Below are 16,531 nucleotides of genomic sequence, written 5' to 3' on the forward strand. Positions count from 1 at the left end.
ATTTGAGGTGTTTGTAGGAAACCATATGGTTATTTAGTACTCTTACAGTAACTGTGAATCTATATATTTAAACAAGTGTCATGATATATATTTATTCAGTAATCCAGCTCCAGAGTTACTTCAGTGCAGGTTTGAGATGCACACACACACAGTCACACCCATGCACACAAGATAAAATTCCTTTAGAAAATGCCTTCCGTTCCTCAAAAACCTCCCTTATCTATGTCTGCATTTTCATATGGCACTTAGTTTTATAACACAGTACATCATTCATTTTCTGCTTTCCTTCTGAACTTTCCAGCAGTGAGGAATTGCACATTGAAAAACAAGCATTCACTATTATAATGATTCCCAAACTGCTAGGTTTTGGTGTACATATTCTGCCTTTAGCTGGTCACAGTTTTTAACAAGAACTTGACATTTTGAGTTGTCAATTGTATCTGTGACTCTGTAGTTGTCTGGATGAAAAAGAATATTTGTTAGCAGTGCATCCTACTAGGAAGAAAATCTGTGTCTCCAATATATCAGCAACGCTGCAGAATCCTGTTAGCCGCAGACACCTAAATCAAGGCTCCTGTGCTGTAATAGCAATTGCAGAGAGAAAAGGAACATTTCAACTAAATATGCCAGAAGCTGTGCACGGGAAGACTTTATGCATGTTTGCTTTGCTAATAGAAAAAAATATACTCATTCATACTCAATCTTACTCACTCACTCATATTGAATTACTTCATGTATTTGTAATTCCCTATGGTGAGTTGTGTCTGCACAGTGCTCTGAGGACTGCTAAAATGACCTGCCTCTCCATAAATATTTTTTTTTCAAAAAGGAAATTTATGAAACAGTAAACGTAAAAATCAAGAGTAATGTTAGTTGTTTTAAGAATATACAGGATTCTTTAACATGTATGAGACCAGGAATCAAAAGCACTCCCCTGCACTTCTAGACTCTCATACCGCATCACTGCACTGATCTGAACATGATGTTTCTCCATGTTGTGGAGACAGAATCCTATGTGATGGTGAATTTTGGTCTGGGTTCTACCACAATGTTAGAAATAAAATTGGCTGTATAGCTGATCTATCATTTAGCCAGTTTGGCACTGACAGTTACACTGGAGCTCTGTCTGGATCCCACTTCCCACCGCAGTTTCCTTTCCTCTTCTGGTAAGACAGACAAGGCATTGCTCTGTCCCAGCTCTTGGTCTCATGAACTCCTAATTAATCAAGGAAGGAGGGAAGGGACAGTTCCTGCTGGCTGGCCTCTAGCTGCTCCCAAACAGTGAGCTGTGCCAGCTTGAATTGCATCTCTTTGATAGAAACCTTTTAACATCACTGCCGCTGTCTGCACCTTTACTGAGAAAAATGTCAGTCTCTTAATTCATTAGGTTCTCAGCAACCTGGAGAGCCCCTTTAGGTGGAATTAGGGCACTGTTCTAATGACACATTTGTGTTCACGTTGTCTGTTTGAGGTGGAGCTGGGTGCTGTCAGTGCTGGGTCAGAGGAACAGGCACTGAGCCACTCCTCAGTGGCCTTGTCAGAGGGTCCACAGACACCCGTGATCTAGTTGCAGAAAAGCGAATGGCAAGAAGGGGGAAAGGGAGGGTGTGGGGGGGTTTCTTCATGGGAGTGTAAGAAGTGACACGAGTGATTCAAACCTGGCTCTAGAGTAGTTCATTGCCAGCATGAACAAAGGCAGCTGTTTCACCTTAATTCTGCTCTGGGAAGCTCTGTGGCAGCCTAAACACAACCAGGGAGAGGAAAACCTGATTTGTTCCACCTCCCTGTGGGCACTTTTGGAGCCTGTGGGCTTTTGGAGTGAAGTCACCCTCACCATGTTTTAAGCAAGCACTTTTCTAGGAAGGGTGCTTATACTGCATGGGCTGAGTCACTGTCGGGTGGTGCCTGTCTGTCTGGTGAGTCTGAAGAAACCTTTAATAACAGGGCTTCTGATGTAGGTACTAAAGGTCATCACCATCAGTTAAGTGGAACAGGCCTGGTGTAAGCCCCTGGGTTGGCATCCCCTGGGAGGCCCATGATGGAGCAGGGAATTGAGATCAGCCATTGATTTGCAAAGCTGTCATCCAGATGTCTTTCACTCCTCCATCTAAGACCAGAAGGTCTTAACGAATGAAAAATTTCTTATGGAGAGCAAAAATTCTTATATCTCATTTATGCCCCAGGAAGGCTTCAAACTGTTGAAAATGGATTTAGCTTGTCCCTCTGGTTGAAGTAAGTAGCTCATGTCATTCAGGAATGGCTGAGTTGCAGCAATACCAGGTCTGACTGTGCAGCAGTGGTGCAAGATGGTATACCCAAAGTGTTAGATGCACGCCACCATGCACCTGTCTCTGAGTGCAACAACACTTCCTTTGGTACAAAATTACTTTGGATCACTCTGTTCTTATAATCATTTGCATTTGTAATTACACAGAATGCAGACTTTTCTACTGTAAATTATATGTGTTTTGTTTTGCAGGTTGGTTACTGGAATGACATGGATAAATTAGTTTTGATTCAGCATGAACCTACACTTGGAAATGACACTTCAGCCATTGAGAATAGAACAGTAGTTGTCACTACAATTTTGGTAAGGTGTTTCTTTTTTTAATGCTTATACTGGTGTGTGACACAATTTCTTTTCTAGTTATGGTCTAATTTAGAGTGCCAGTTCCTAAGTTAGTGGGCGGGTGAGAGCCATATATCTTAATTATCTTGACTGTACAGAGTTTTTTTGGTATGCATTTATTATAATGATTCACTTGGAATCGGTATTTTAAAATTGAGTTGCGGTAATTTTTTTCTGTTATTCAGTCTTTTTCATTTTTTACTAAAGTAAGTCTCAGAAATACAAGTGAATTCGTTCAACCTCTAATTGATAAATCTTGACTCACAAGAAACTGGAAGAAAAGAAAAACCTGAAACCTCTAAATAACAGAATTGAAGAGAGGGTATAGAATGAGATGTCTGTAATACCAGTGTCCCTTTTTGTTGACACATTATAAATTCAAAATTGACATTATCAAGAGCTAAAATTCCAAGTTTTGTAGTTAAGTCAGCCAATCAGAACTTGATTATACACTTAAAATTCTGAATGAAAGCATGAATTTAGTAGATGCATTTCAACATATTTCTTAATATGTTTATTCAGCATTTCAATAAAATTTCCATTTTAATACAATCTAAATAGATTTGGGGGTTGATTTTCCAGTGTCGTTGTTTTTCAAGAGTGGTTGCAGAGGAGAATGCAGTTGCTTCGTTCATTTACATTTTTAATACATAGCTTTTCAAAACAATTTTTTCTTACAAACCAGTATTTTAAACAAAATATTTAGCAATTTTCCCTTAGATGTTAGACATGCCCTTTTAAGCTGATGTTTGTCAAAGCCAACTGGCAAAGGGTGACCTTTACCTGACCGCTTTTAAGATTTTACATCTCAGTTCACTGCCCTTTTCACCTGCTTCATTTAGACAAGACATTTTAACCCTTTAGAATAAACTGTGTTTCAAATGGAAAGGAATATTCTGTATGTGTTGTTAAGCAATATTTTTTCTAATTTGATACAGAGTTGAAAATAATCCAGAGGAAAGTGTCAAGGCATTTTCTTACTGAAAAATGCAGTTAGTTATCAGATTTCCATCAATGTGTATCAGCATTTATACATTAAGTATGTCTTAACAAATCTCCTGTTGAAGATTATCATTTCAGGAAGCAAACCAACCAAACTACTATACAGGAATTCAGAATGTAACTCCTAACCAAATTGTGTACCTTTTCTTTCTTTATTTATTTTTTTTGCATGGGACATTTAAAATATATGTATCTTGTTCCTAAAAAAAAAAAAAAAAAAGACTTGGTGATGGAAAAAAAAATATACTTCAGTACAGTCCTCCTCTTTTCAGCCTCTGATGAAGAATCCTATTTTAAGAAATTGATCAAGGAAGAAAAGAGTCCCAAGATGCTGCGAACATTCCTAACTAAGGCTCAAGTATTAACCACCAGTCTAGTAGCATTGAGCTAATTTTTCCATATGGATTACTGTTCCTCTGACTGGATGACCAGGCACTGAACCACCAAGAAAAGTTCTGTGACTAATCTGAAATGTCTAGAACAGATGACGTTAACCTTCAACTTTGCCAAGCTGAGAAGAGAACGATGTGAATAACAAGCTTTCAGTCGAAATTTTCCTCTCATACCAATCCTGATATCTTTGACTGAAGCTACCATACATGAATACTGTAATTTCCATAAATAGCTCCAAGCTTAGGAGAAAAGAGTAAAAAATAATAATGAAAAGTAATATAAAAGGTTCCTGTTTGCCAGAAAGGAAAAAAAAGGAAAACTAGAAAACTTTTAAAATGTGTTATCTTGCCTGTCCTGTTTGCATTGAAGCATTTTGATGTGCATAATAAATGTTATCTTCAAAAGAACTTTTCCAGTCCCTGTACTGAAAGGACTGGTGGGATCATTTTCAAAACCAAAAAGCTGAATTAATATTCCAAAGCATGCCCTATGTTTATGCAGCATGTCATTTTGGGATAAATGCAATTATTTGAAAGCAGCACTGCTTCATGACCAAAAGTGTCCCCTTTCAGTGTTTCAAAATCACAGTGCAAGAGAAATATATCAGAATTTGGTTTGAATAAGAATATATGGTGAATTCTGCCTTATCATGCCCATCTCACATTGACTCCACTGGGAGCTGCACACATGATGCCGAAGGCAGATTAGAGCCATGATTCTTAATGTTGGCCTGCCAGGGCAGTGTATTTAGCATCCATAAGCATATGATCACACACACAAAGATACATTTAACTAGACTAACTTTCAGAATCCTGTTATTTTGCTCTTCTCTGTATTATAGTCATGTTGCAAATGCCAGACAGAGACTTTTTCACCTCCTCGTTGCTCTCTTCACATTGAAGGGAAGTTGAACCATTGTAGATGACACATATAATTTTGGTTGCATGCATATTTTCCAACATTAAACTGAAAAGCTTCTGCAACCAGTGCTGTCAGGCTTTTCAGTCTTCAAAGACAGATGTTGTGGCGGCGTAAGAAAAGTCTACAAGTTTTCAGCATGGCTCGCTTTAATTTTTGCCTGAAGCGAAATAGTGCAAGTTGATTCGCCTGCTGTTTCTTCGATTTTTATGTGTCTGTGCTTACCTTGCTGTAATGTGGCTGTATGGCTATTGCATAGAAGATGCTTTATAACAAATTATCTCTGCACTCAAAGAAATTAGTACAGCATTTCCTACTTGGCAAAATGTTATGTTGATTTGTAACGTAGTGAGAGCACATAGAATTTATTTTATGGTTTTGGTTTAGTGCGTAGGCACTCCACCTGTCTCCGATGAGTCATGTAGTGAAGGAGCAGCCCAGAGAGAGGTGGCCATGGGGGCAGCTGGTGCTCTCCACCAGCTTCCATGAAGGCCTGCTTTTTATAGTTCCTGGGAGAGACCTTTGTCCTGTACCTCATGATCACAGGCACAGCCTCCTGCACACCTGGCCCTCTGGAAAGGACAGATTTTCTACCTGTATGCAGAAATATTTCCTCAAGGCGGGGGGGTAGAACGTCCACAGCAGGCTTGTTCTATGACTGGATAAGCGATGCCATGTGCAGCTTTCCTCTAACACTGAGGTAAAGCAAGTGACTTAGCCAGCCAAGAATAATGATCATCTCTAATTTAGCAAGTTGGAGAGATACAGTGACAAGTTGCTGAGGTAGAGCGTGGGGAGTAGGCTGGGAAGACTACTCCAAACTTTCTAATCCATTTCATGATACACCCAGCTCTGTACCTACTCTGAGACTGCAAAACATAAAAATCACAAAAATCCTTTAGAACCAAAGCTCAATGTACATGTGGCTTTCAGCTCAGTATTTTAAATCAGATAGTCTTGGTGTTGGCAGATCAAGCTTCAAGGGCAGGATCCAGTTCACGACTGAGTCACCTAAATGTAGATGACTTTACAAAAGCTATTGATTCAGTTGCCCAGTTGTAAGCACTCAGTGACATTTAACATGCTCTAGAATATACTGCCAACCCCCCATTTCTTACACTGGCAGGATGACACTTGCCTGTCTCATGCCATATATGACCACTCCATCTGGCTGTTTCAGCTGGTGTATATTGTTTCAGGCATATGGGATAAGTAGTGCCCCAAGTATGTAATTTTTCGTGGAAGTCCACAAAGGTTTAGAAATTGATTCATGGCTCATAGGTGGATGCCTAACACTGAGGGTATCAGACCTATCCATAAAGAGGCAGCACAAAGGACCTGCAGAATGGCACTTGGAGGTCAAACCGGTTACCTTAGGGCATCTCAGATGACAGATAACCTTCATTAGGTGACTGAGAGCCACCCTCATTGTTTTGCCTGATATACTCTTGACAGAGTCTTACCTCAAAAATTCTAACTATAACCTTCTTTCTCATAACAGAAAAATATTTTTTCATTAGAAATTTTATTAATCAAATTCTTTAGTAGACAGGAGGAAAAATTGAAGTTTGTTGCATGACAATAATAAAAACTTCAAACCGAATCCTGAACACTTTATTCAGAAAAAAAAACCAAAACCACAAAAAGCCAAAAAAAACTTTCATTGACATCAACAGAAGTTTATTTCAGAATAAAGTGTGATAATGTATGACACTTCTATTCTAAAAATGAGACATTTCCTTGCACAAATATTTGTCACTTTTACAGATTATTTTTACAATGTTTAAAGATTTTGAAATGAACTGTAGAGTAGGAAAGCCAAACATAGATCTGTTTGGTATTTGGGTTAGTTACTTTCTCCAGCTTCCCTTATAGTATGAATCATCAGTTGTGAGCATTTTACTGTATACATGAATTTGTGGCAATGTGGTGGAATGATTTGTTTACATCTATAAAGGTAATTGTTGCAGACATCAACTTGTATTTACAAATGTTGCATATTGTTATAAGACTGTGAATTATATAAGTAAAGCTTGCACCATTTCAAATATCTGTTCCGTGCTAGTCATTGATCATTTTAATGTGGCCTTTTCCTTGATTCACTACCTCATAGAATACTATTAAGCAGCTGAAATCTTGCAAATATTGTGGTGTTAAACCTCATTCAGCAGTAAGTCAAACCTGTGTTTTACATATAGTAGGTTAAGAGTTTATAGTTTAAAAATGTAGTAAATGCAAAGGTGGAGTGGAGAAGTAATATTTTTATTAGACAAGATGCCATAACTGGAAACTGAAAAAGTATGCCTACTGTTTTCAGCTATTTCAGCTGATTTAATAGAAGATGCTACCTCTCCATAGATGTCTTGCATCTCTTGTATCTTTAGACTAGCATGTTTACACTAACATTACTACTAATTTAGAAAATGCTATTGTAATAAGTTATACAGGAAAAAATAATCTTTGTCAGTGCCACAGATAGAAAAGAGTATCAAGGTATGGCTGAGTACATGCTATTGATCAGTTCAGATATTTCATGACTTTGCAGTGTGATCTTGCAAGTTCATCTGTTAAGTTGCTTGTTAGCAAACCAGTAAAACTTGCCTTTCAATGTCCTGATGTTATTATAATAACATCTGCACGCCTCATTAGTTTGAAACACCCCCAACACCTGAAATGGACAGAATTTAAACTAGTGCTACTGTTTGATTTTTTCTGCAAACAGTCTTTATCAGAAAGCCACATTCAGTCCCACCCCCAACCTCTCATCAAACTCTACCTTGAAAATACATCTCTCATTATTTGGCAGGTAAAGGAGGCACAGCAATTAAACTGTTATTTATTCTCTGTAAAATAGGGAGGAGGGAAAGGACAACATAGTAAGCAAAAGGTAGTAGGTGTTCCCATTATTTTCAATTGTATTGTTTCACACTGGCAGATCTCACTCAATTGCTCCTTTTAAAGCAGTCACAGCAAGAGGTACTACCTTACTTTATAAGAGAATTGCATTAGAAGAGGTGTTCCTTCTAAATCAGTAAGATTGGTCTGTAGAAAGATAAGTGGATGGGGAGGGAACTAATGCAGTTCCCCCACGTCACCCAACAGTTAGATCCCTGCCAGAACCCAGGTCTTCTGCATCCTCACTTGGTGGTCCCTCCACTGGATGGGATGGCTGCTGCTAGCGCCTACCAAGGATGGTGTTGGACCCCACTACTTCCCTTCTCAGCATTCTCTTACAGAACTCCTGGTGAGAGGGGCTGAAGTTTATTTAGCCTTCAACAGGAAAAATGAGGCATCTGTCATTTGCTTTGCTGTGCAGACACAGTTTAAATGCTTTTTTGTAGCAGCCCTGTTAGTGATGAGGTGCAGGCAGAAGCGCTGTGTCTGGGTTTTGGGAGAAGGAGCAGGCTGACCTGGCCTCTTCTGTGCCTCTCTGCTTTGTGTCCCTCTGCAGAATTATTATTTCCTGGTGTGAATTTAATTGTATGCCTGTGGCTTGGGTTTTTATAAGAAAGGCTGAATCATAAGACCTGGCAGTCACTAACTCTGGTCTTTGAAAAACAAAATTGCTTTTGATGTGCAGCGACCAAATGTAGCTGGAGCTTGTAAGGCAAGCCTACAAATGCAGGATACTGGACAAGACTCAGTTCTATTTCTAGCTAGCAGTTCACTAAATCACAATCAGGAGATGTAGTATTTTTCTCCTTTGTCTATTTTAACCATTTTTGTGCAATAACATAGGTAGTGAGATCCAGATTTTGGGTTTTGCTCTCACAGGATCAAAAAGCTTAAACAAGGAATAAACATTTGATTCATGTGCCCAAAATTCTTTCTAAAATCAAGATTACTGCAAAGAGAGGGCAGGACCCCTTCTCCCTGCTCTTCTCCCTCCCTCCCTCTGGAAAACAGGCGTTTGTGATTAAGCTGATTTAACTGGGGATAGGAATACAAGAAATGGTGAAGGCTGCTGGTAATACTCAGCCAGCTTTCCTTTAAAGATACAAACTCGACGGGCAAAGTTACTGCATTGCATCACTGCAGTGATTACAGTGTGCAGTTAATGCTGTAGCTCAGTGGTGTTCTCAGTGCCCCAGCCACATGCATCAGGATGGTGACAACTTGTCTTGTGATTGTCCCAGTTTCAGAAGTCCTTGGTGATCCTTAGCCATGCAGTGGTCATAACTAAGTGCTCAAGAAATGCAATAACCTGCTGTCATCCTCCAACTTCTCTGCACATTTATACTTTTACATAGGACAAGGAATCAGTCAGACAGAGTTTGGCTTAGAAAGTGATCGTTGCGGAAGCTTTTCTGTGTAGCTGAAGTAATGGCCATAATGCATCAATGGCCTCCAACACTGAATTCCTGCGAAGGGATTGTGGCCCAAAGAGGCATGCCCATGGCAAAGAATAGCGTAAGAAGGAGCTGGTGGGAGGAAAGGTGTTCTGGGAATACATCTGAGACTGAAACACTCCTGCAATATTTAGGAACCTGACTATCTTTAAGGAAACACTAGCGCTTCCCCATTCCAAAACTGAGTGAATTTAACATGGGACCTTTCTCTCACACTGACGCAAACAAGCTACACAACTTCCTCCACTCACATTGTACGAAGCTCTGTTCTGCCATCCATATACAGAGGTGGGTCCTGGCCAGAGTTACCACAGGGAGTAAACTTATATACGTAAAGAGAATAGTGCCTCCCACATATAATCACTCTCTTTTCTATTTCTTTGCCTTTTCACATTATAATAGTAAATTAAAGGCTTGCCTATCAAGTTCCTCTCTTGGGTGGATCCACACACTGCTAACAGGATACATTTTGGTATCCAAAAAGAAAAATTTACCTGACACATGGAAAAATTTTGGAATTGGTTTATTCAGTCACCCTATTGCTCCTGGGATGCCACGTATCCTCCATTATTAAATGACCAGTAGAAGTTACAAAATTGCTGTTGCTTACAGCTGATGTTGATGTAGTTTCAATGAAGCAGACATTCTCAAGCTACATATTTCCCTTTATTTTTATTTTTGTACTAATTATGTATGTGGGAAAGATGTGAATAGGACAGAGTGCTACCAAGGTTAGTGTCAAAAACACGATTGCCAGGGCCAGCACAGAGAAAACTTAAGTTGCCAGCATTTTGTGATGTAATTTCAAACAAAGGGTGACAATTGTGACAGATATTTTATCTGGAACTGGCTATGAATATGAATTTTATGCAGTAATTTAAAAAAACTACCAGGAAGTATAGTTTTTTATAATGATTTCTAAAGTCTGAATCCACACAGAGCAAGAAAGAAAAATGTGACCTTGTTTTCCTAATGTGACCTTGATTTCACAATCACATTATATTCACTGTTGTAATAGTAAGGTCTACAAAGGGATTGTAAGATCCACTTTTTGCGACAGGTTTTACATGTTTTCAATGGCACTCACCATCGCAAAATGTTTTGGAACTTCTTTTTCATGCAACATGTAAAGTGAGTGTCAGCTTAATACCATTTTTGGTCATGCATATTGCTTAGATTCATCCTAAAGGATCTTGCAGAATCTGTACTGTTTATTTGAAGGGGAAGATACATGTTTCCTCAGAAATGTATTTCAATATTCTTACTACAATATATATAGCCTCTTAATAACTATGCATTCTAAACCTCAAGAAAGGAAATTATTCAAGCTGCGCATCTGAAATTACATAAACAGTAACCACACTGTTAGAGGATATGCTTACTTACTGATGTCAAAAGCATAAATTATACTTTGTGTTATCCCACAGTCATTTGCATTGTAGAGGTTCGACCTCTCTTCACACTTTAAATTTAGCATATACTGCACTAAGGTCTTTCATTTTAAACAAAGTAAAATTTGTATGCATTCTTTAATAGCTTTTGTGTTCATAATTTGTAAGGTCGATAGATCTTGTGAAATGTATAAGCCAACTTGCAGTGTAAATAGTGTCCCTTTCCAGAAGGGTTTCTCTCTATACATTTTAATTTAAATGTGCTAATACTATCCATGAACTTTTGATGAAATGTGTGTTGTTCAGTCAGTAGATGACATGTTACTTTTCAGAGTGTATTAGGTATACTTCTCCTTTACAGTTCTACTTCTTTCATTATAGGAAGCCCCATATGTTATGTTCAAGAAAAACCATGATACGTTTGAAGGGAATGACAAGTTTGAAGGATACTGTGTAGATCTGGCGTCAGAAATTGCAAAACATATTGGTATCAAGTACAAAATTGCCATTGTTCCTGATGGAAAATATGGAGCAAGGGATCCAGAGACAAAAATCTGGAATGGGATGGTGGGAGAACTTGTTTATGGGGTAAGCATACCAATTTTTGAAGCAGGATTTAATTTATCGTAGAATTAGTCATAAAATATAAAGTATATGTGCATTTTATTTAACCTTGAGGTCACAGAAAAGAAACAGAATTCTGTTTCAGATCTCTGTGCTTTCATTTGTTTTCGAGAGAAAATTAAATAGTTTCATGCAGATTCTACTATGTATTCGACTAGTACCTTGTCACATTAGAACATCCATAGTTTGCCCATCCCTTAAAAATTCATTGATGTTAGAACTAATGTTAGAGACCATATAATCCTGATACATTGTAAAACTTAGCAGGGAAGAATATCACTCATTTACTCATTGTCATGGAATGGTGGACTGATCTTTTTAAAAAGATCGGATTCTTGGGCTGGTTTGAGAAATGGGAGAATCCACCATCATTATCAAACATATGTAACAAACCACTGCAGACAAGTACACAAATAGGTCACTCAGAATTCAGCCTTTTAAGATGAACATCAATAATAAAATTTAAGAGCAAACCTGGTAAATTCAGTAACTAATAGCATTATCTTATATAGCGATTTGGAGGATTCTTCAGAATAGCCTAACAGTTAACAATTCTGTTGACACATAAAGTTGTAATATGTAATTAAAATAGTTCCAGCAAACCTGAAGAAATATTTGCAGTATCTGGTGTTACCGAAAGTAGCAAAACTCAGAGCTATGCTTGCTGATGTCAGCAGTTGCTAGTATCTGCACTGAGAACAGATCAGAATTCTTAAAGAAACTTCACTGCAGTGATGGAATAAAAAAAAATAAAATCCTAAAACTGTTCAGGTGAGGATTTTTCCACCAATGAACTCATAACATGCCTCAGCCTCTCTATATAAAACTATTACATACCAGTTGGTCCATCCAGAGCTGTAGTTTTTGCAATTCCAATGATGGATAGAGCCACATGTGACAAAAGCCTAGTGGCTTTTCTAGCAGATCCATTTCTGTTCCATTCTGCCAGCTAAGTATAGCTGACAAATTTTATTGAAGACTTCTCCACTAGTATCAGTTCAGGGGACTACTCAACGTTCAATAGACTGTCTGCTGCAGGAATGTGGGAAATCGTGCCCCAGAATTTTGTTGATTTCTTTTCCACCTGGGAATGGGAAGGTAATACCAGCTTCACAAAATTTATGTTCTTGGAAGTACTTGGAAGAACCAGCCTCACTTGTGTCTTTAAAAAGTGGAAAAGCTGAATGATCACCAAGCATGTGGATCCACTTGAGTGGCTTGGAAGCAGCTGAAATCTCAGGATATTAAAAGTCAAGGGGTTTTCCGACTTACTTTATCAAAATGGAAGCAACTCCTTGTCTGGCTTTTAATTGCAATAGCAAACACATGATTGTCAACATCTATGCTCTGTTTTACACCAGTAGATTTTTTAAATCATCCAAGGAATTTTACAAATTGTGAGAAAATTCCCTTGCCCAGATGCATAATTTCAGAGGCCTGTCATTCTGGTTGAAAATTACAGGGAAAACTTGAAATCATACTTTAGTTTTCTGTTTGGGTTTTGGGTTTGGGTTTTTTTTCCTTTTATCTTGAAAAATTTACCTCATCAAACCCAAACTGCCCTCGTACTAGACTGAAATACAATGTGCTCTTAGGAAGCTCACACAGAGAGAGGTTCATGCCAGTACTGGAATGTGACCTGCAGCTGTTAGCATAGCTGGAAGCCACAAAATTCACAGGCATAAGGAACCTGTTGCAAATTACCTACATGAAGAGGACATCCCAGAATACGTAGTCAACACTTTGTTTTTTGTAATGGAAAAAATTACGTGAAAGCTCTTTAAAGTTTGATGGCCAAGTTTAAAAATGCCTGCACAACTATGTGTTTAGGAAGGCTGTAGTTTGACTGTGACTCTGGGGTTGAGCTCTGGGAATCAGCTGCAGCAAAGCTCTCAGAGCTGCTTTTTTATTGAAAGATCTAACAGATGTCCGCTGTTGCCCAGTATATTTGCTGTACCGTCCGAAGGCACCTTGATATATCCCAGTATATCCTTGGCACCAGCGAGTGTCCAGGAGCTCTGGAGCTTGTCTGACTAATCTGCTAAATTGCAGCAATGGTCCCTGGTATATTTTTGGCCCATGATTACCATCCAGAACGATTTCTGAGCCCAGCTGGACACTAGGATAGACCATTCCCTACAGGCAGCTTGAATGTACCCATGCTGGTTTAGAGGTTAAATGACTTTCATAGTAGTGACACAGACTGCCCTGTGCCAGCTGGCCTTAAGACCGAGAGCTGTTCCAAACATGTTTAATGCACTTTTAAAGGTGTAGCTTTAAAAGAAATTGTTCTTTCTGTTAACTTATGAAAGTTTGCAGCTTAATATTTCCATAGGGAATCTAGGAAAAGCATCCTCCCTACAACTTCTGTGAATCCTTGCCAAATGATTTACAGACCATCAGGTTCCCTGGCCTATTCCAAACAGAGAAAACAGAAAAATCAGTCAACCAGAGACTTTCCTGCAAATCTCTGCTGTAAGAGGATGTTCATCTCCTCTGATAGATCCCCAAATCATAAACACAAGTACTCTGAGTAGCTGGCTATGCTTCAAGCAAAGCTTTTTATACGCAGCCAGGTCTGGGACAGAATTTGCAATTGAATTAGCAAGTTAACGAGATGATCTGTTTGGGAAACATTTTACAGCTTCTAATTCCCAACCACATTAAAGGATTAACAGACAGTTTTGTGCTGGCCAGTGAGACTGGACCTTTTCTGTGACACACAAAAGGATTCTCTCCCTCTCCTCTCCTCTCCTCGCCTCACCTCGCCTCTCCTCACCTCGCCTCTCCTCTCCTCGCCTCTCCTCGCCTCGCCTCTCCTCTCCTCGCCTCTCCTCGCCTCGCCTCGCCTCTCCTCTCCTCTCCTCTCCTCTCCTCTCCTCTCCTCTCCTCTCCTCTCCTCTCCTCTCCTCTCCTCTCCTCGCCTCTCCTCTCCTCTCCTCTCCTCGCCTCTCCTCTCCTCGCCTCTCCTCTCCTCTCCTCTCCTCGCCTCTCCTCTCCTCTCCTCTCCTCTCCTCTCCTCTCCTCTCCTCTCCTCTCCTCTCCTCTCCTCTCCTCGCCTCTCCTCGCCTCGCCTCTCCTCTCCTCTCCTCTCCTCTCCTCTCCTCTCCTCTCCTCGCCTCTCCTCTCCTCTCCTCTCCTCGCCTCTCCTCTCCTCGCCTCTCCTCTCCTCGCCTCTCCTCTCCTCTCCTCGCCTCTCCTCTCCTCTCCTCTCCTCTCCTCTCCTCTCCTCTCCTCTCCTCTCCTCTCCTCTCCTCGCCTCGCCTCGCCTCGCCTCGCCTCGCCTCGCCTCTCCTCTCATCTCCTCTCCTCTCCTCTCCTCACCTCACCTCACCTCACCTCACCTCTCCCCACCTCACCTCACCTCTCGCCTTAGCCCTCTCTATGTTACTGAGACTGGAGACATGCCAATTTTATCCCACGCCCTCTCCAGACCCGTATGCACCATTGGTCCTTCTGATACCTGCATACTTCCGATACTGCACGGAGCAGCTAGTTTTTTACCTAAACTCACTACTTGATTATTCCATCACGTCCCAGGGGAAACAGTGTGTAAAGTGCTGTGGTTACAGTTTTTCTGTGACTGCACAGAAGGTCATAGTGAGGGGTTGTTTATTTTCCTGTTTTGTTTTTAGAGCTCGGTTAAAAACTACCAGGGAGTCTTGGTCATTTGCCCCTGATGTATCCAATGCCTGCAGTGGGCCCTCTGGGGCTCTGTAGGCCTTGATATCTGACTCACAGGAGAAATGCTGGCTGGGGATGAAATACCATCGAGCACATGTAACAGGTGTTTCCAAAGGCAATAACAGTCAGCTCCAGTTAAATATTCATTCTCCTGACACAGAATGCTATGCTTTCACTGCTTAATACCAAAGGTCACAACTCATTTCTGTTTAAAATCTGAGAAGCTATAAGCTTCTGAGGCTGAAATCACTTCCTGCATGTTTTTTCTTCATACAGCTTGTACCAAGCATAGATTTTATCCACAAGGTTATAATAATACTGGAAAAGTAAAAGTCTCTTACCATCAGACTTAATCTTGCCCCATTGTATGATACTGGATGAATCCAGAATCCATCTGTACTTAGTGGTGCAGCCTTGATTGAAATGCTGGTACAGATGCAGTTGATTCAAGTGTGAAGTATGATTAGTCTTTGTCAAAACAGATTTCACTGGCAACAAAATCATTAATTGTTTGCACCATTGTTATATTGTTAATCACTTAAATCCTTAATTATATGGTGTACATTAACTGGGCAAAGCACTAGCACTCATGGTTATCATGCACAGCTATTGTCATTATTTAGCTTTCAACAATGAAGGGTTTGTGTAGGCTTTAATGTGGCACACGGTAATCTTACAAAAACCATAAATAATATGATCAGATTGGGGAGGCTGCACTTTTTCCATTTGGCATCTAATTGTGACCTAGCTGTGTACTGTCCCTTTACATCCATTGGCATGAAACGGGTTCATCTATATTATGAATCACCTGACATTAGATCACTGTTGTAATGAAATGGGATAAATTCCTGTATCAGGAAGCTTCAACTCCTGAAAGTAGCGTAGGCAGATAGTTCTGGTGTAGTTCAAGTTCTGCATGTACTCTTTGAGCATTCAAATTTGGTAAGATTAATTTTATCCAGTGTTTCACATAGAGTATGCAGTGTGCTAATTAGGTCTTTAAAATCTCCACAATTCACATTAAAATGGCATTTGCACTTTTCCACCTCACATCATAGAAACTAACAGCCCTCAAAGATCCTTGTTTTAATCTCAGTGGCAGTCTGCAGACACAAAAAAAGAACCGTTAGCCAACACATTTGAAGATCAATGACCAGGTCCATCATTTACACTGTGTCAATGAAGATACCACTATGTGACAAATACAGAGAAGATTCGCAGTAAAAGATAACAGTTTCCCTGAATCTTTTAGTTAATTCATTTCAAGAACTCCACAGTAGGCATTCACAGTAGCAGAACTTTAGAAATATGAAAGACATTTTCTCTAAGGAAGGAAACCATTCTTCTAGAAAAAAAAAGAGTTTATGAGTGAGACAGAATACAGAAATATGCAGCAATGCCAGGAGCCCAAACCATTCTACAATCCTTAGACTACAGAAACCAAATTTACTTTACAGTTTTCAGGGTATTTATAAATATATTTTAGATGTTATTTTTCCTCATAAAAGATCCACTTCAGTCAGACTTACATAATGACAAGA

At 39.6% G+C, this 16,531-nt stretch overlaps 1 protein-coding gene across 3 annotated transcripts in view; it reads left to right on the plus strand.

Annotated features, from left to right (window-relative positions):
* Window positions 1-16,531, plus strand: part of GRIA4 (glutamate ionotropic receptor AMPA type subunit 4) — a 240,367-nt gene that overhangs the window by 172,848 nt on the left and 50,988 nt on the right. For 2 of the 3 annotated variants that reach the window (XM_056329584.1, XM_056329585.1), the window contains exons 9-10: window positions 2,480-2,590; window positions 11,064-11,270. In XM_056329584.1, coding sequence (XP_056185559.1) covers window positions 2,480-2,590; window positions 11,064-11,270 — 318 coding nt within the window. Of the gene's footprint in view, window positions 1-2,479; window positions 2,591-3,903; window positions 6,993-11,063; window positions 11,271-16,531 lie in introns of those variants that run through there. The other variant, XM_056329586.1, reaches the window with a different exon arrangement.

The sequence above is a fragment of the Falco biarmicus genome, chromosome 2 (assembly GCF_023638135.1).
Source record: "Falco biarmicus isolate bFalBia1 chromosome 2, bFalBia1.pri, whole genome shotgun sequence".
In the NCBI taxonomy this organism is placed as follows: domain Eukaryota; kingdom Metazoa; phylum Chordata; class Aves; order Falconiformes; family Falconidae; genus Falco; species Falco biarmicus.